Source organism: Sparus aurata, chromosome 4 (assembly GCF_900880675.1).
Source record: "Sparus aurata chromosome 4, fSpaAur1.1, whole genome shotgun sequence".
Lineage (NCBI taxonomy): Eukaryota > Metazoa > Chordata > Actinopteri > Spariformes > Sparidae > Sparus > Sparus aurata.
Genome location: NC_044190.1, coordinates 4351764 through 4369713, shown reverse-complemented (window position 1 = coordinate 4369713; position 17950 = coordinate 4351764). Strand labels below are relative to the sequence as shown.

General features: G+C 42.8%; 1 protein-coding gene across 3 annotated transcripts in view; it reads right to left on the bottom strand.

The window, feature by feature from the left end:
- The window catches only part of minar1 (membrane integral NOTCH2 associated receptor 1), a 37965-nt gene extending 20598 nt beyond the window's left edge, over positions 1 to 17367 (bottom strand). The window contains exons 1-3 of one of the 3 annotated variants that reach the window (XM_030413834.1): positions 16894 to 17367; positions 15637 to 16531; positions 13166 to 14656 (exon numbers count right to left, since the gene is read on the bottom strand). In XM_030413834.1, the coding sequence (XP_030269694.1) occupies positions 13166 to 14656; positions 15637 to 16479 (2334 nt within the window). In that variant the 5' untranslated portion in view covers positions 16480 to 16531; positions 16894 to 17367. The other 2 variants (XM_030413833.1, XM_030413835.1) reach the window with 2 other exon arrangements.
- Between the last annotated feature and the right edge of the window lie 583 nt (positions 17368 to 17950).

The window sequence follows — 17950 nt, the reverse complement described above, 5'->3', positions numbered from 1 at the left end:
CATCATCTGCATCCAATGCCAATGAAGTTGGTATAAATGTGTGTGTGCACGTTTGTCTAAATGAAGCTGGAAAGCTAATGTGGCTATCAGGTAGCAGCCGAAAGCATGTGTTAACTGGATGGCTGTGCAGTAGAGTTTTTAAAGAAAATGTAGTATGATTCAGCAGTTTGCCTCAGCAGAATCCATTCATTCATGTCAGCAGTGTATCTGTCTGATGTATGCTATGTTCTGTCCCTTTGTACAATCTGTTGGGAACACAGAACGCATGGTGATTCTGCACTTAAATAAACACATTTATTCAAACATGAATACCATCCTCAGCTTATCATTGAACATCTGGTCCAACATTACTACAATATAAACTCACTGTCATCCAAAATGTGCATTGCCCTTCAGACTCTCACTGTCGTAATATCATTTGAAACTCATGAATATCATTTCTTCATAGGCAGTGACCCTGTGTTTCTTTACTGGAGCTCTCTGCATCATGAACCCTGCTGAGCCACAGCGGTGGACTTACTGAATTAATGATAACATGTCCTTATTCAAGCTCAAACAATGGCACTGGTCTGGCTTTCTATATGCCCAAGCAAAGTATAACCTCAACTTGACAATTTTCAAGGTTTCAAGGAGTCTGAACTGCTCTGCTCAGAATGGAGCAGGAATGATAGTACATGTTATGTTGGAATGGGAGTCTGATTCAAATATCTTGCACCATGACTGAGTCTTAATGACAGACCTCAGAGTGCAGTTTGTTGCTCTACAACTGTAAAGGTCAGTCCTTAAATGTGAGATGCTGGTTGCTTATACACTAATAAGGTTTGTGTGCAGCTTCAGAATTAAGTTGGTTCTGTCACAGAGTGAAATAATCCATGGCAGCAAACATGGAAGGTTTCTTTTTGGTCTATATTTAAATGCCAAGATTTTATTATTTTTTTTAATTTGAACCAATCTAAGATGCAAATGCAGGGAAATAAGGAGTGAATCCTCTGATTAAGAACAAAGAGAATATGCCAGACTGTGGTTTTGAAAGTGCCCTAAATAGCAGGCTCATCTTGGAGTTACAGCTGGTGTGCTTGTCGATGCCACAGTCCATTGGCAGAGGAACCGACTGTGGCAGCTGAGTCTGTTATCTAAGCTTTTTCCTTCTTTTACCGTCTCCTCACTGCCTGACAAAGCTACAGAGTGGAGACTGAAAAGGCGATGCACACCATTACAGAGAACATTTAAGTTATGTGCCAATGAGATGAGTTACCATGCCTACAGCATCACAGGAAAAAACCTGCTTAACCAATATTCTGTTAAATATTACATGAGGTACAAGGCACATTTATTGTCATTTTTTAAAACCCAAGAGTTTAAAGGACAAGAACAATGTTTGGGTCATTTATGCTACATCTATTTGGAAACTGCATTGTTGATGATGAATTGAGGAGTGAAGCTGCTCTGTAGTCTGGTGGTACAGCAGCTTCACTCCTGCACCTGTTGTCAGATGGCAGCAGGGTGAACACACTGTGTCTGGGTGGGTGTTGTCTTTTAGTATCTTTGGGCTCTGTGCAGACATCTCACTTAACTGATGTCACTGGTGCTCTGTAGATGGTACCAGTGATGTTCTGGTGGTTTTAATCACCCTCTGTAGAGACTTCCTGTCCTGGGCCATGATGAACAATGCTGATTTGTAAGTTTTCTTTCTACTTCTCCTCTGTAAATGTTAGCCAGAATCTGGATCCATAATTTAGCCTTCCTAAGTTTCTGTAGGAAGTAGAGCCTTTTCTTTTTTCTTTAACCACTGTAGAGTTGTTTCTTCAGGTTAGATATGTTATGATGTAGTCATTGTAAGTTGCTTTGAACAAGAGTGTCTGCTAAATGCCCTGGATGTAAATGTAATGTTAATGATGACATCAGGAAATGCATGGCCTATAGGTTACCGGAAGAAGGTGAAATAAAGCAGCCTGAAAACAGTCTGAGCATGGTGATATCGGCGTTAATGCTGGTTAGAAACACTATAAATGGCAACAAGGATTGAAAAACTGAACACTGTATTGTGCATGAGAAACGTTGTGCAATAAGTTCGATGTGACGAAGGGGAGGAAACGAGGAAAGCAGAGAAAGCATGGTGCTAAGTGTACTCGTGGTGGCTCCCTCTGATGTGACTCAGCTAATGTCAGTGTTCGCTGCAGAAGTGGATAAATAGTTTTAAACTATTTGCAGAGAAAACACTTAGCAGGAGAAGTTCAGGTTCAAGTTCAGGATATCTCATTCACGCTGGACGGAACGATAGAAAATGACGACTATAACGGAGCAGTAAACAAGCTGAATGAAAATGTTGTGCTTCAGAAAAACATCCTGTTAGAGACATGTGTTTACACAAGCGGAACAAGCACAAGGACAGTCCATGACAGTTTTGTGAGCACATTAAAGAAGTTGGCAACAACGTGAATTTGGGGACAACAGGGACAATTTCATACAATTTCGAAGTTCATTTCAAACACGCCTCGCCGAGGGCTGGTGCTGCATGAGAAAGAATTGAAACTCCCAGGGATCCAGGAAATGGCAAGGCCAATAGACACAGCAGATCAACAAGCTGCAAAAATTCAAAAATTAAAAGTCAATGCTGTGGAGAAAAAACTTGCAAGAGGGAGAGGCAAAGCGGTAAGACCTAGGCCATGTCCACATGTACCAAAACAATCTTTTTCCTCCATCTTCCTTGGCATCGTTTCAAGAATATTTGCGTCCAAACAGATCCACTGAAAATGACTCAACACGCTGTAGTTCATATTCCAGGCCTATAGGTGGTGCTTGAAATTCACCAAAAACGGAGAAGAAGAGATGGAGCATGCGCATAAAGCTTGCGCGCTGTAAACAAACAGACAGTAGAAGGAGAAACCAAACACAACAAGAAGAAGATGAAAATGGCTACTACAAGGAAACCAGAATCGTTTGTGTGGACCGATAATGAGGTCGAACTGCTGCTGCGACTCACACTCAACTACAAGGCGAGTAAGTTGCAAGAAAGGCTCAATATCTTCTGTGGCACGAACACAAGCAGAAGTCCACCATTGTTGTTGTTGTTGTTATGCAATGTCGGGGTTTCAGAGGTCGGAGGCTAGAGGTCGAGGGGTGGGGCGATGGCATCATTGATACGGAAAGTACGCGGATTCACCGTCTACATGAGAACGCAAGGGCAGCGTCTTCTGATTTTTCCACCCTGAGACCCGGTTTCAAAAAAGTGCGTTTTCAGGCGCTGCGTGTACAGGATCCATATGGACGGCCAAAACGATGCAAAACATGTGCGTTTACACGCAAGTCAGGATCAGTTACCATGTGATGGGCACAGGACCACACCAGTAACACTTTGTTTGTAAGAAGTCTTACACAGTCTCAAGAGCATAGAGAAGGTGCCAGGAAACCGACCGTTACACAAGGAGAGCTGGACAGGGCCGTAGCAGGAGCACTGCCAGAGCCCTACAACATGACCTCCAGCAGGCTACTGGTGTGCATGTTTTTGAGCAAATTGTGAGAAACAGATTCCATGAGGGTGGCATGAGAGCCCAACGTCCTCTAGTCCAGTGGTTCTCAATTATTTTTTGTCATGCCCCCCTGAAGGGCAGAAATGTTTTCACACCCCCTGAATTGAAATACTATTGAGAACCTGATAATATTCATTTATTAATCTGTATAAACCACTGTATGAGTTGCAGCATTCTGCATACAATCACCTGATTATCAAAATGGTTTCGTGCTGTCCGCTGCCAGAGTTTTTAGGCATAAAACACAAACGGTCGTTCCTCATTTCAGTTTCCGACCAAAGGATTAGCAGAAGAGCTTGTGTTTGTCTCTTTTTTGAGATTTGTGTGCTGGTGTTTTATTTTGAAAAGTAACCGGATGTTATGTTGTTATGTTATATTGTTATTTCGGTGCTTGACTTCCTGTCTGCTCGGTGCAAAATCAGCTGAATTGCTGGGTCGTGCTTCGGCATCCCCCAGATATAGAAGTCCTGCGTATCTGTTCCGGAGAGTGAAAGGGTTAACACACCAGATATAGGCTTGGCTTTCATGATGGTGGAGTTGTAAAGGTGGCTGTGGCTCAGGGGTACAGCCAGCGTCTTGTTATTGGAAGGTCCCTGGTTTCCCGGGTCGGCACGTTGAAGTGTCCTTCATAAAAACAGATGAAAAGCTTTTGTACTCAGCTCCAGTCTCCATGGCATGATCTCAGGGGTGTTTTGACTCTGACTTGGCTCTTTTCTTGACTGAGTCCTGTTGGCTTTTAAGATTAATGTTTTGCTTTTTTGCTGGCTGCTCTCTTATCTGCCTGGAGAGAGAATTATTTTAGTATCACAGAGTCATGTATCAGGTAATGCTCTCCATGGGGAGGGTCTTATTAAAACTAATGAGCTGTGTGGGCTGTTCCTCCAGCAGTCATCTCAGCTTCTAATATCATGAGTCCATCACAGTTTAACTGTAAAAACTCATGTGATCCATCAGCCTAACATATCACCACCTGCTGACACTAATCTGAAGATGAACACAGCTTGAGCCAGTTTAGAATTATAACACCATCTGAGTATCTCATTTCACAAAGTTTGCATAAGAATAACCAGCCTTAATGTGAATTGGACTGAAAACAGCCAGCAGGAGACTTGTTATTTAGCAGAGTCCTAAAATACCCAGATAGTGATTTAAAACCACATCTGGCACTGTTAGTGATTTTACAAGGAATACTAGCTATATTCTGTTCTGAGTTTTCCCAGATAATATAGTCACCAATGTTTAGCTGGTTCTTTAAACACACCTACAAGTAGATCAACACACCCTGCTGACTCGTGTGGCCCAGTTCAATTGATAGATTTCATTACTGCTGTGGAATTATTAGCTGCTGACAGCAGTTTCACTGCAAATACAAATGGTGTTTGCTGTCCTCATTTTCAGACATTTACTTTAAGCATGAACGTGTTGAAAAACATTAGACTTTCAAAATCTGCTTTTAACACAGCAAAAGAAATTCTGCGTAAACGAAAAGAAGAACGTGCTCAAATCAACTTGGCAGCAAACTTTGTACATCATTGGAAAATATCGTTCTGCCTTTTCCATGGCAACATTGAAACTGCAAGAGCAGGAGGAAAACCAATGTACTGTATATAATCTGCTGGATCATAAATTTACATACATTCATTTTAATATCTGGTTATTTTGTAGGTGGCATTTGCTTACAAACAGGTGTTTGTACAGCTGTAACTGCTTTCAAATCGCTCAAAGTGACTTTACTGACTTGATCGAATCAATAATATTCTCTTTCAGATCAACGCTGAGCTCCTTAGACTTTCCCATTGTAGTTTTTATGTCTGAGTCTAATGGGTGTATCAAGTCACCAGCTGTTGTCAATAAGAATCTCTTGAAAGAAATTAAAGAGGCCATGCTACAAACAACATTTAATTCACACAACTTTCTAAAATCACCAAAATTCATAGTTCAAGATTTTCTCACAAGACTGCCATGATATACATGTAAACCTTTACCATGACTGAATTGTTATACACAGGGTGAGATTTGTGAAAAAAATCAAACTGGGGGATGTTTATGTTTTTATCTATAAAAATAAATCACAAACCACAGTGAGCCTTTATAGACTGTGACCTCCTGTTGAACTATTTCCTTTTAGCTGTTTAGGAAACTTTTAGAATATTTATGAACTTTCATAAAACAATATCAGAACTTGCATTCGCAGGAGCTCTCAAAAGTACTAATACATACTGATTCATCAAATTAAATTAGTTTTATTCAATCCACTTCCAGATTGCCATTAGGCCAAGAAGTTAATACATGTGCACGTCTCCCTTGTGTGAAGCGAGATGATGAATAAACATTTCTGTAATCATTCAAGTGGAAATATTGTTTCTAAAGGCAAAACAACGACAAATGAAGCAGCTTATTTTTTTGTAAGAACATGTTGTGAATTTTAGAAATTATTACATCTCTCTTTTTTTATTACATTTTTACTTTTGATCTTTACAACACTCTGGAGTTTGTGGAAAAGTTTGAATATTTGGCATCCTCCGTCAGCTGCTGGGCAGTCGATGACATACTAGCTTTAAAAAATACATGCATAGTTCACAGACATAGTAGCTAAATCTTTCAAAGGAACATTATGCCCAGTTGCAAAGGGGTTTCACTCTAATTTTTGGTACTCTGACGTGTACTTAATTCTAGCACCCAAAATGGTCAACTGGTGATTTTACTTTCCTCAGTTGCAAAGAGACCCAGGCGTATAACAGAGACAGGCCTATATTTCTAATTCTCCATATTCCCACAGCTAATGCCAACTCAAGATCTCCTACATATTTACCTGTTATCTTAAAAAAATGTAGTACAACGGACAAGGTTTGACTCAATCTCAAAGTAGTTTGGACTTGACTGAGGTGTTCTTACCGAAAAAAAAGTGTTCTCAACTAAAACCATCGAAAGGTATTAAGGTTATTTTAATACAACCCAGGAAACTAAAAATGTTATGAAACTTAATAATGCAGAGGGGCATGAAGGGTACCTATAAAAAGATTATCCTGAAGACCTGAGGACATCATTAGCAATAAAGTGCCTTTATATCCGTAAGCACTGACATATATGTCAGACAGACGCCTGCTGGAGCTTCAAAGACAGCTCATCTCCAAAGCTGACCTTTACCAGCTCAGCGTTATGTCATTAAACTGAACCCAGGTTGAAGACAGGTGTAAAAAGCCAAGCTCCATCACTTTGTGTATTCAGGACCTTGATATATCACTTAATCTGCCATCATTCTGTGTAAGTACTGATGTCAAACTGAAAAGCTTTTGCCACATCATAGTCTGCACAATACCTAACTGGGAGTTGATACACAACGTTGTCAGCAGCCTACAGACACTTCAGTACTACAACTCCTGTGTCATAGCAGAGCTTTGAGACATGCATTATTTAATGTATTTGAAAAGCCAATCCGGTTAGCTTGTGATTAATAATGTTTAAAGGTGTAGTACATAGAGTGTGTTTGGTGTAGGAAGGATTAAGGTTGTGGCACATGGTTTCAATAGAAGAGATGAGAAAGCAAGATCGCTCTTAGGAGATGGATTAGAAATACAGTAGCTCTTTTCATCCCACTACTGCCCACAATCATTAATTACTATGGATGTAGTAACACTGAATTTTGCAATATTGCTATATAAAAATGCTGCAATACCGGCGTAGGACTGTGACGATATCTGCCAGCTTATCATGTGTCTATTTTGCTCGTCAAGTTCATGAGCTGCAGTCTGTATTTATACTGTGAACTGTTCTTTGGGTGTTTTTCTGTGAACCTCAGATCAGTTTTAGGGGTGCCTGTTGTTGGGGAACAAAGGTAGGCAGGTATTTGCCTGACACATTGTCACTGATGTGACACTGAGACATATATACAGTACATATATATATACTGATAGCACTGGCTGCCATGCAAGGTGCCGACCAGCACTTCAGGAGCAGTTTGGGGTTCAGTATCTCGCCCAAGGACAGGGGAAAGGGGGAATCAAACCAGCAACCTTCTGATAACAAGACACTGGCTCTACCCCTGAGCCACAGTGTGAAGCTTGAACAAAACAATGTGGTTTGGACAGTGTTGGACTCTGATGTTCCAAATTTGGTGTAGGTGCTACCACGACACACGTGTCTGATGTCATCATGGGGTCGTTTACAATTCATTTTAAACAAACTGCTCATGAGACCAAGTGTGTGTGTGTTCATCCGAACGTATGCGTGTGTACATGTGGGTTAGTATTGAGAAAGAGAGAAAGATGGCCGACGCTCAGCTTGCAGCAAGGAGGGAGAAACAGCTGTGGAGACACAATACTCTTTCAATCACTCACCAGTGAACAAACTCAGACTCAAATCACCTTCGGCTGGTCCTAGACAGAAACACAGCTTATTGTTCACCGGCAAGGTGGCAACGCTTAACTCCACAGAGTGCAGCGGCTCAAAACAGCCTGTGCTGAGCACAAAGAAAGACAAGCAAGCACAAAGTATTACAGTGTAAAACTAGCAGCAGATAGGACTCGGCGGTCCACAAACGCAAAAACAATGTAGATTAAAAACATACAATACAGGCCAATTTCTAGTTTCTGCTCAGACACTAAATAAGCCTCACTCCTGACTACACTGTTGGCAGCTAGCGTGCGTCTGTCTGCCTCCTTAATCCAGCTCGCTTCCACAACCTTGATAAAAGGCATTGGCTGGCTTCAACATCCTGCAGCTAGCAGCCTGACAGTGACTGTTCTCTGTGTTGTAGAGGAAGAAACAGCAGAATTGTTGTGGGCGAAAAAAAACGGGTGAAGCGGGCCGCTTTCTAAGGGGACGTCCTCACGACTGCAGGGATGAGAGAGGCTGGGGAGCACTGCTCTCCTGGCCTGTGTCCAATATGAGTATGTTTCAAACAATTGCATGATTATTGACTTCAGAAGGGGAAAAAGTCCTGATCCATGATGCAGACACCAACATCATTTACCATCAGGAATATAAGTCCACTGTCATTCATTTCAATGTGTGTTTTTTCTCAGCCACTGTATTTGTAAAAGAATCCCTCAAGATGCAACTAAGTCAGCTTCAGGATATTTACTTTGAGCTGCAGGAGGACCAATGTATGAGCACAATAATTGGAGGGTAAGATAAAAGTTGTGTGGCTGTGTGTAACGTGGCTCCCACAGCGGTGACTGTCTTCATCCTGGCAACAGACCAGCAATGGATGTGTGTGTGCAGAGAAAATGTTGAGTGAGCACAATGTGAACTAATTATTCATTTAGTTGATGATTTTATGATACTTAAAAGTCTTTTACTGTCACAAACACATTAGGCAGCACTTTCGGTGCATTATTTTGAATTAAGTTAAACTAAGGTTAAGCAATGCTATGCAGGATTTGTCCATTACTCTGAACTGAGAGAGCAGTCATGGTCCAGCAGGCTAGACTGTCAGTATTTTTCCATGCACACTTCAGTTGAACCGAGGTTATAGCTCGATGGGCCATTTAATTGGACTGCTGCCACTGTCCAAGTATAAAAGCAGCAGGGGAGAATGGATTTTTTGATGGGTTAGTATGTCCGACTCCACCACGGTAGGTGGCGATATGCACCGTTTCATCTAGTTACTACTGGACCTTCACCCGATCAGCCTATTACGTCACATACCAAACAAGTTAAGAAGTGGCAAACAGGCTGCACAGTGAACGGCGAAACATGGATGACTTTTTTTGGCGCTGTGCATTACATAAAAATAAATAATATGCCATGGATGACATCCGGGTGAATGCCCGGTGTTAGGACTGTGGTGCGTGCGGAGAATGTGGAGGCCAGTCCAGGTCTGAGGTGAGTTCATGAAAGACTTCCAACTGTACTATCTGGTGTGTTAGTCCAACTTTGAGATTTATTATTATTTATTTAGTATGATTTCAGTCGCACTAACGTGTCTACGTGGACTTTAAGAGTCTGGTTTCAGTCAGACTACCACAATAGTCCAAATTGTTCTAACTCATGTAAATGTACTGAGTGAATGAATGGAGGGAAGCATCACTGAGAACAGAACATCAGCTAAATAAAATGTTTGCTGTGAGATGCACTGATCAATAGCACTGACCAGCAACTGGCCACAAATGCAAACTTATCAGGGGGCAGTTAAATCCACATTTCAGGCCACTTTGTAAAATATTTTACAACATGTTGGATAAAGCAGGATATACTGCAATTAATTTTTTGTTGGATGTTATTTGTACAAGACGGTCTGTCCAGTTACAGAGCACTTAATTTTGAAACTTGTTTGAGAGGGTGAGAGGAAGTCTTGTCACCTGGTGCAGTTTTTGAGAAAAGTGTAAGAGTCAGCTCTATTTAATAGTCAAGGTTTCATTGCAGATTATTATTTTGTTGAAAGAAAATCGTACGGAAAATGGAATGCAATTCCTCTCGTCATCTGCGGACGGTAGCAGTGCAATGACTGGAGATGTAGTGCAGTATCCTAATACAAGAATTTCATCAGTACAAATAAGAGTGAATGAACAGTTACTCTATGGGATACTCTTCACTGATGACTGTAAAATTACTCAACAAAGAAGAAAGGTTAAGTGATACAGAAGCAGAGGTAAATGAAGTCATAGATAACACAGCCGGGTCACTTTAATGACATGACAGTGACATGGTATACAGCTGCTAAAAAGATGTGCTGACACAGCAAAAGGCCACATAAAGACAGCTGAGGGTCAGGCCCCATTTCAATTAAGACCCGCTCCATTTAGCTCTCCGCAGAAAGGTCACAGAGAATGACTAGTGTGTTTAACACCTGCTGAGACATTCTGACATTTCAACATGATGTGTTGAAAGCCTCCAGTCAGCAGGGCTGTGTGGGGGGCAGAACAATAAAGCTGAAAAGTACCTTAAACCACGATTCCTGCCTCATGGTTAAATGTCTCCATCAACCAGTCAAGTTGCAGTTAACATCCATGTCTGTCCACACTGACTTATGTAGTGAGGAGCTTAAAGGAATTTAAGAAAAGGTGTTCGCTGTAGTTTCTTGTTGAAATAGAAGTTACCACTTTTTTACCCCCTACTTTCAGTTAATAATAATTAAAAATAATAACTTCTACTTTGAGAAGTCGCTTTGAGGTTCCTCAAATGGTAATTTTCATTTTTCTCACTTCATTTGACAACTTCAAATGTCTTGTCCAACCAACTGTTCCAGACTTAAACACATTGGAAAGACAATGAACAATGGACAAGACCAGACAACGTTTGACCTGAAAGATTAATCAATTATTAATGTTGTTGTCAATTACTTGTGTACGTTGTGCATCAAATACCCAACTAATCATCTCAGCACTCCATTCAGCCTCCTGAGAAAACCAAGGGGTAAGAGACACAAACTGTTCACAAAAACTATATGTACAATAATGACCACCCAGTCTGGAAACTCCAAACAGAGCACAGTGTCCATTAGTGTTGGGTGATATAATGATGTTTACTTAGTGATCATATACAGTTGTCAACAGTCAGATATTTTTCAGGAATGTGCAGGATTATTCAATGGTGATAGTATTAATATATATATAGAATTTGTTTATAAATCTCATGAAATTAATCAATTTCCCAGATTAACCGAAGAAAGATTTCAAGTTTCAAGTTCAGTGTCACAATATACATCCGATATTGTGACATCAAATAATACAAATACACAGTGAATCAAATCCTTAAAGACAATTTCCCACCCACCTCTGTAACCCACACTAACATCACCGTCACCAGTGAAAGCGCAAATTATCTTCAGATGCAATGAGTGAGACTTCACTGATAGACTGATACACCCCAGGTGTGTGTAGGAAAGGTGAGGCAGGTCCTTCCTTCCTGCTGCTGTCAGACTGCACAACCAGCACTGCTCCCAGTAGACCTCACTGGGCACTGTGTAATACAACTCTACACAAATCATTGGAACATGTGACTGTTTTTACTGCCCAGGTGTGTCCCATTACACTGATCATTCAAACAATAAACAGCGCTGAATGTCTACTCTCACTTTCAGCTTTGGTTTTGCCAAAAGCTGGTTTTGCCATGCATCAAATGTTAAAAAGGTGTAGCCAACAGGAAGAGCACAAAACTGTCTATGGGAGAAAAATAATTTTGAAGATGGAAAATTAATCAGAGCCATTCCACAAACATTGGCCATAGCCAGTACAACCGTGTGGAATGTCCTGATGTACTGGTGTACTCAGCAACAGATGTCAAACTGGCAGATGAAGGACAACATCAGCAGTTAATGACAAAACATTGTGAGAGCTGTAAAAAACCCTAAAACAACTGTCAGTGACATCACCAACAGCTTCAAGAGGGCAGGAGTGAAGGTGTCACAATCCATCGTTCACAGAAGACTTCATGAACGAAAGTACAGAGGCTACACCAGAAGATGCAAAATATTCATTATCAATAAGAATAGGAAGGCCAGATTGGAGAAACAAGGCTCAAAAGTTCTTGGACAAATTTTATGAACCGATAAAACAAAGATGAACCTTTACCAAATGGATGGGAAGGCTAATGTATGGAGAGAGAAAGGTCTGCTCATGATCCCAAACTCACAAGCTCATATCTGAAACAAGGTGGAGGTAATATCATTGCATGGCTTCTTCTGGGATGGGCTCATTTATTTTCATTGACGATGTAACACATGATGGCAGCAGCAAAATAAACTCAGAAGTCTACAGAAACATTTTACCTGCCAACTTAAAGAGAGATGGAACCAAACTGATCGGGAGATCCTTCATCATGCAGCAAGACAACGACCCAAAACACACTGCCAACACATCCAAGGAGTTCATCAGGGGAAAGAGGTGGAAGGTTTTAGACTGGCCAAGTCAATCTCCAGACTTAAACTCTACAAAGCATTGTACCTGCTAAAGAGGACACTAAAGGGATAAATTGAAACAGACAAGAACTGAAAGAGGCTGCGCTGAAAGCCTGGAAGAGCATCACAAAAACAAGGTTTGGTGATGTCACTGAGTCACAGGCTTGATTGCGTTATTGCATGCAAAGGATTTGCAACTAAACATGAAGTATTATTCACTGTAATCTAGTTTGAGTCTATTTGTTCCTGTTCTTTAAGTTATGCAACAGATCTAGATGTAAATTCCTACAAATAGAAGCTGAAATGCTGATTTCTTGTCACATATTCATCTTTTGGTGTCGAACCCAAACGTTTTCAGTGTACAGCCAAAGTAAAAGCCTCGCTGCTCCAATAATTTTGGACGGCCAAAGAAATTGAGAAAGCGTTCAGTTGTGAACATCAACGACAAGGTTAATACTGACATATATGTGTCAACCAGCTGCCCCAGAAACTTATTAATACTTTCTCTCTGGGTCTCCAAGCCATGAAGTCAAATCATGGTGTGATTACAAATTGTATTGCTCAAACCTTAAATGCAGCACAATATTCCTCCACATTGATGTGTGTGTGTGTGTGTGTGTGTGTGTGTGTGTGTGTGTGTGTGTGTGTGTGTCACTAAAGTGTAGGCATTTATCTCCGTCCGTTCTTTACCTCTGTTGCGTGATAAACTGCATCTGTTCTTTTTAATCAATTATGTTTGTCTGATACTCTGTGTTCCCATCCAATCTATTAGTGAATTCAATAACAGTGTCTGTACCTCTTTGGCTTTCCGGTGTCTGTCCTTGCCGTCTCTGTCTCTGTCTCTGTCCTTGTCCTTGCTCTCGTCTCCAGGGTGGCAGGAGTAGGACACTGTCCTCCAGTCCCGTGGGGAGTTGGTGATGCTGGAGACCTTTGACTCGGTGGCACTGTTCTCCTCGTTCAGTGAGCGGGACGACCTCCTGGTAAACATGCTCTTCTTCAGAGCTTTGACCCTGAGGCTATCGCCGTTACTCCCATCTGAGCAGCACCATTCTGCGGAAGACCCATTGTCCGTTTTGACATTGTGGCCAGTAGTGTGGCACTGGAAAACACGAGGTGACAGGGTGGTGTCGAGGTGTTGATGGGGGTGGGGTTGCTGCTTGTCGGGGGTGGCATTGGACCCAGATGCAGATGCGGTCTCCCCATGTCTCCCATTGGCCTCCGGCTCCTGGATCTTCTCATCCAGCTTGTTGAGTTTGGAGAGCACCTGGGAGATCTCACTGCGAACCCCCGACAGAGACTCCAGCTTCTTCTCGATCTCACCGATCCTCATCACCAGCTTGCACACACTCGATTTGAGCTCGTCATCTGTGTTTTCCAGCGAGTGGAAGAGACGGTCCAGCTTGGACTTGGCTAATTTGACTGTGTTGCGCTCAGGGGAGCTGTCACCTTCAGACTTCAGCGTAACCTGAGAGAGAGACCCGTTACTGGTGTAGCATGACGGCTGAACGACGCCCAGAGAATCACAAACACTCATATCATCTAGAAAACGGAAAATGTCACTTATGTCATCACTAACGATCTCAGAGTCCTCATCAGAGTGTTTGAAGGGGTGTCTATCTCTGTCACTGTACTTAGCTTGGAATTCCTTCACCTTCTTCTCTGCCTGCTCTGTCTGAGTCCCAACACTAGATGAGCTGTCCACTCCCTGAAAGGACTGACTCTGCATATTTTTGTCTCTAAACCTCTTGGCTGCTTCTCTTCTGTCCAATCCAGCAGGCCCACTCGCCATCAGTGCTACATCCTTCGTTTTTAATCCGTTAGTTTTCTTTGCAAAGCCAGATGGAGAAGCTACTACCTTTTCCTTCGGGCTCTGAAAATGCTGCTCGTTGTCAGTGCTGATGATGCTGATATTGCGATGGTGGTTTTCTTTGACTGGTTTGCTGCTCACAAATGTCCTCTCAAAGTCTGGAGGCCCATCCTCTGTGTTGAGGCTGAGGCTCTTCACCGGCCACGCTGGCTGCCTCCCTGCCCTGTTACTGTGCTTCCTGCTGCTGACGCACTCTGAGACTGTGGTCGGACCGAAGTATGTGGACGCCTGTAGGTCGTCCAGGCTCTCGTGCTTCGCTCTCCGTCTGTCCTGCAGGGGGGAGTTGATGGTGGGCTCAAAGTAGGGGTTACTGTAGGGCAGTTCAAAGCTGTGGTTGAAGAAAGTGGCGGGCTTGTGCAGCTCCCTCCTGTGGTACATGTCAGCAGCCTTACTGCCCTGTTTGGACTCAGTGGGGATGACCTACAACAGAAACCCAGACAAGGACGGCAGACACAGTGCACTTTCAGTAATGATGGAATCATAACAATGCAGAATTACAAAACATCACAAAACTGTTGAGGTTTATGTTAGAAACACAATGCTGACAGATGGCTGAACTGAGTGAAAGACCTGACACACAGCAGAGGGGATACATGTTTGGTGGAGCACTCGATTAACGTGCATTCATAGAAAAATAGACTTTCCTTATGGACCTCTGACCTTCAGAATAAAAGTGGTGTGAGGTTTGTGTTAAGACAATGCAATTTGGAATTTAAGCTCATTCATCAAACAGCAAGATTTTATAATCAGTGTCAGTGAAACAGAATATTTTAACATTTTAAAATTATGTTTTCAGTCAATTATGTAAAACAAGTAACAAAGTACAAGTACAGATAGATATACAATAAATGCTGCCTACATGTTATTATATCAATACTGCAATATTCAACAGTAAACTATAAATGGGCCAGTTCAGCAATATGAAAACTTCCATTTGATACTTTTAGACACATTTGGTCTACGGCTGCATAGTTATTTCAAAATATTAACGAAATCTCAATATGTCCAAGTGCAATGTCCAAAATGTGAGAAGCAATTTTCTGCTAAAGGTCAAATGTGTGACAAAGCAGCATTACACACACAGTCTGTGGAGCTGGCTGACAAGTCTTCTTCAAACCACAAACCAACAAATGTCACACCATCAGGATTTTAACAGTGAAAATGAAAACTAGAATGCAAAAATAATAATTCCCACTATTCATGAATCTCACAATATCTGTCAAAATATTGGAGATTATTTGTTGCTTCATCGTGCAGCCCGAGTTACATCACATAAAACAGTGTTTGATATTCAAGCTCGTTTTATTCTGAATGCCTTCATGCACATTCAAACACTGATACAGATTCAGAGTAGCCCTCCGTCTCTCACACCCCCTTAACAGCATCGTATGAACACAAACCTGTGGTGAGAAGGCAGCGAAGTTGTGGAAGTCCTCCTTAAAGACGTTCCTCTTCTGGATGCAGGGGTGAACAGTGAAGGGCTCTGGGTGGCCCATGTGCCGCAGGGACTCTTGGTCTGTTGTGGACTCACTGTCGATGTCCATGGGAAAGTAGGTGCTCTGCATTTCACATGGCGGAGAGGGCGGACTGCCACTGGAATACTGGGGCAGATGGTGAAGTTTGTCCAGAGAGGCTGCTCTACATTTCAGGTCCTTGCTGACACCCAGGAGGAAGTTGGGGTCTGAGGTGGGAATAAACTGCTGGCGGCTGTTGCACTCATTGGATTTAGGACAGGGAGGGGTGCTCTGAGCCACATGGTGCTGCTGGGGGCGGTGGTGATGATGGTGATGATGGTGTCCATCCCTGGGGTGATCTATGTTTTCATAACTAGCCCCCATGTCACAGTCATGAAACTTGTAGGCATCGTTGTCAGACCTGCAGAGCTCCAGCGACTGGTTCTTGAGGAACTTGCCTCTGTGCACTATGGGGAGCTTGTCCTTGGCTATGCCTCCGTTCATCTGGATTAAGTTGAACATCGTGACGATGTCTGCTGCCACCATGAGCTTCTTGGACTGCGGGTCCTCCATGGAGCAGCGCATCTTGTCCTTGAACAGGGTGGCCGGGAAGGCGGGGTCCAGGCAGGCCGTGTAGAAGAGCAGGCTGCGGAGCTTGGCCAGGTGCACCAGGTCGAAGCGAGCACACAGAGACTTACACAGGTCCTGGTAGGACATGGTGTTGTGCTTAGTGTCCAGCTCCTCCAAGATCCGGACCAGGAACAGGGAGTACTCTGGGAGGGAGTCCATTGCTGCTGGGTGGCAGGAACCAGCCTATAGAGAGGGCCTATTTACTTGGCGCCTGTAAAAAACACAGATGTTACATTGATTCAATGCAAATGTTTTGCTTTCTGCCCTGACAGAAGACAAAAAAAGCATCACAGAATCAGAGATGCTCACTTACAAAGACCAGGAGGAGGCAGAGACACTGAACAGCCTGCACAGACCAACGACGGAACACACACTTTGGATAATGCATCGTACAAACGAGGACCAGACCCGACCTCAGGCGTTTCTAGCAGAAATGCATCCTGCTCCCAGTTAACAGCGAGCCACCTGCATCCTGACAGCCGCGCTGCAGAGCCTCCAACAGAGCAGGGCGCGTGCACAGGGACATCACTTGTGTGTGCACACCATCACATCACATCACATCACATCACTCACCCCGAGTTGTTGGGAGCAGAGCGCATAATCATCTGATGGGCTCGGTGCAGCACAGCGCGTCTCATCAGACAGCCGACAAAGACAAGAAGACAGTGAGAGAGATGATCTGCTCAGAGGAGACTAACTTTAACCCTCCGATCATCCCGAGTGTGTGTGACCGAGAACAGCACTAACGACAAATCCAAACGCACGGCACATCCTCACATGCACGGGCACAGATAAATGGTGAGGAGAGACATTTACTGTCATGGAGGGTTCTGATGTCAGTCACGGATCCGTGTTCCGGCTCAGTCCCTGCGGGCTCCGCGCTCTCCATTGTCCGAGGTGTCCCTGTCCTCCTGGACAACTGCCGGTCACAGCTGTGCTCAGCCAGCTGTCCGACAATTGAAACATGCCGTGCTGAGGACCAACAGCAGTCACACTGAGGAGACGACACACTCACATAACCGGTTTCCGCTTTCAAAATAAGAGCCTGAGAGGCGCGCTCCTGAGAAAAAAGAAGAGACAATTAAAGTTATAGTTATAATATAATTGCTTTAGTACTCATTCCTGAGATCTAAGATCTCATTATTATTATCAAGAGGGATCTGAGTCCATAAAAATGTACAAAAAATAAAAAGCTGCAAAACTTAAACATCATTTTAAAAGACATTAAAATATCTCAATGAAATTTTACATGACAGCTGCTGAAGTGTCATCACATTTGTCTTAACAGAATACGCATACACACATGCAGACACACACACACACACACACAGAGAGAGAGAGAGAGAGAGAAATACACACATACACACATACAGACACACACACACACACACACAGAGAGAGAGAGAGAGAGAGAGAGAGACATACCAACATAGATACACACATATAGCTCAGGAGTGGATCCTCATTAGCAGCACCTTGCATGCCGTGTGCGTGTGTGTGTGTGTGTGTGTGCGCGCGTGTGTGTGTGTGTGTGTGAATTTGACAAATGTTGTTAAGCATTATAGAAATGCAGTTCCATTTACCTTGGATATATACATGGTATATGAGAGAATTGAGAAGACAGACAAAT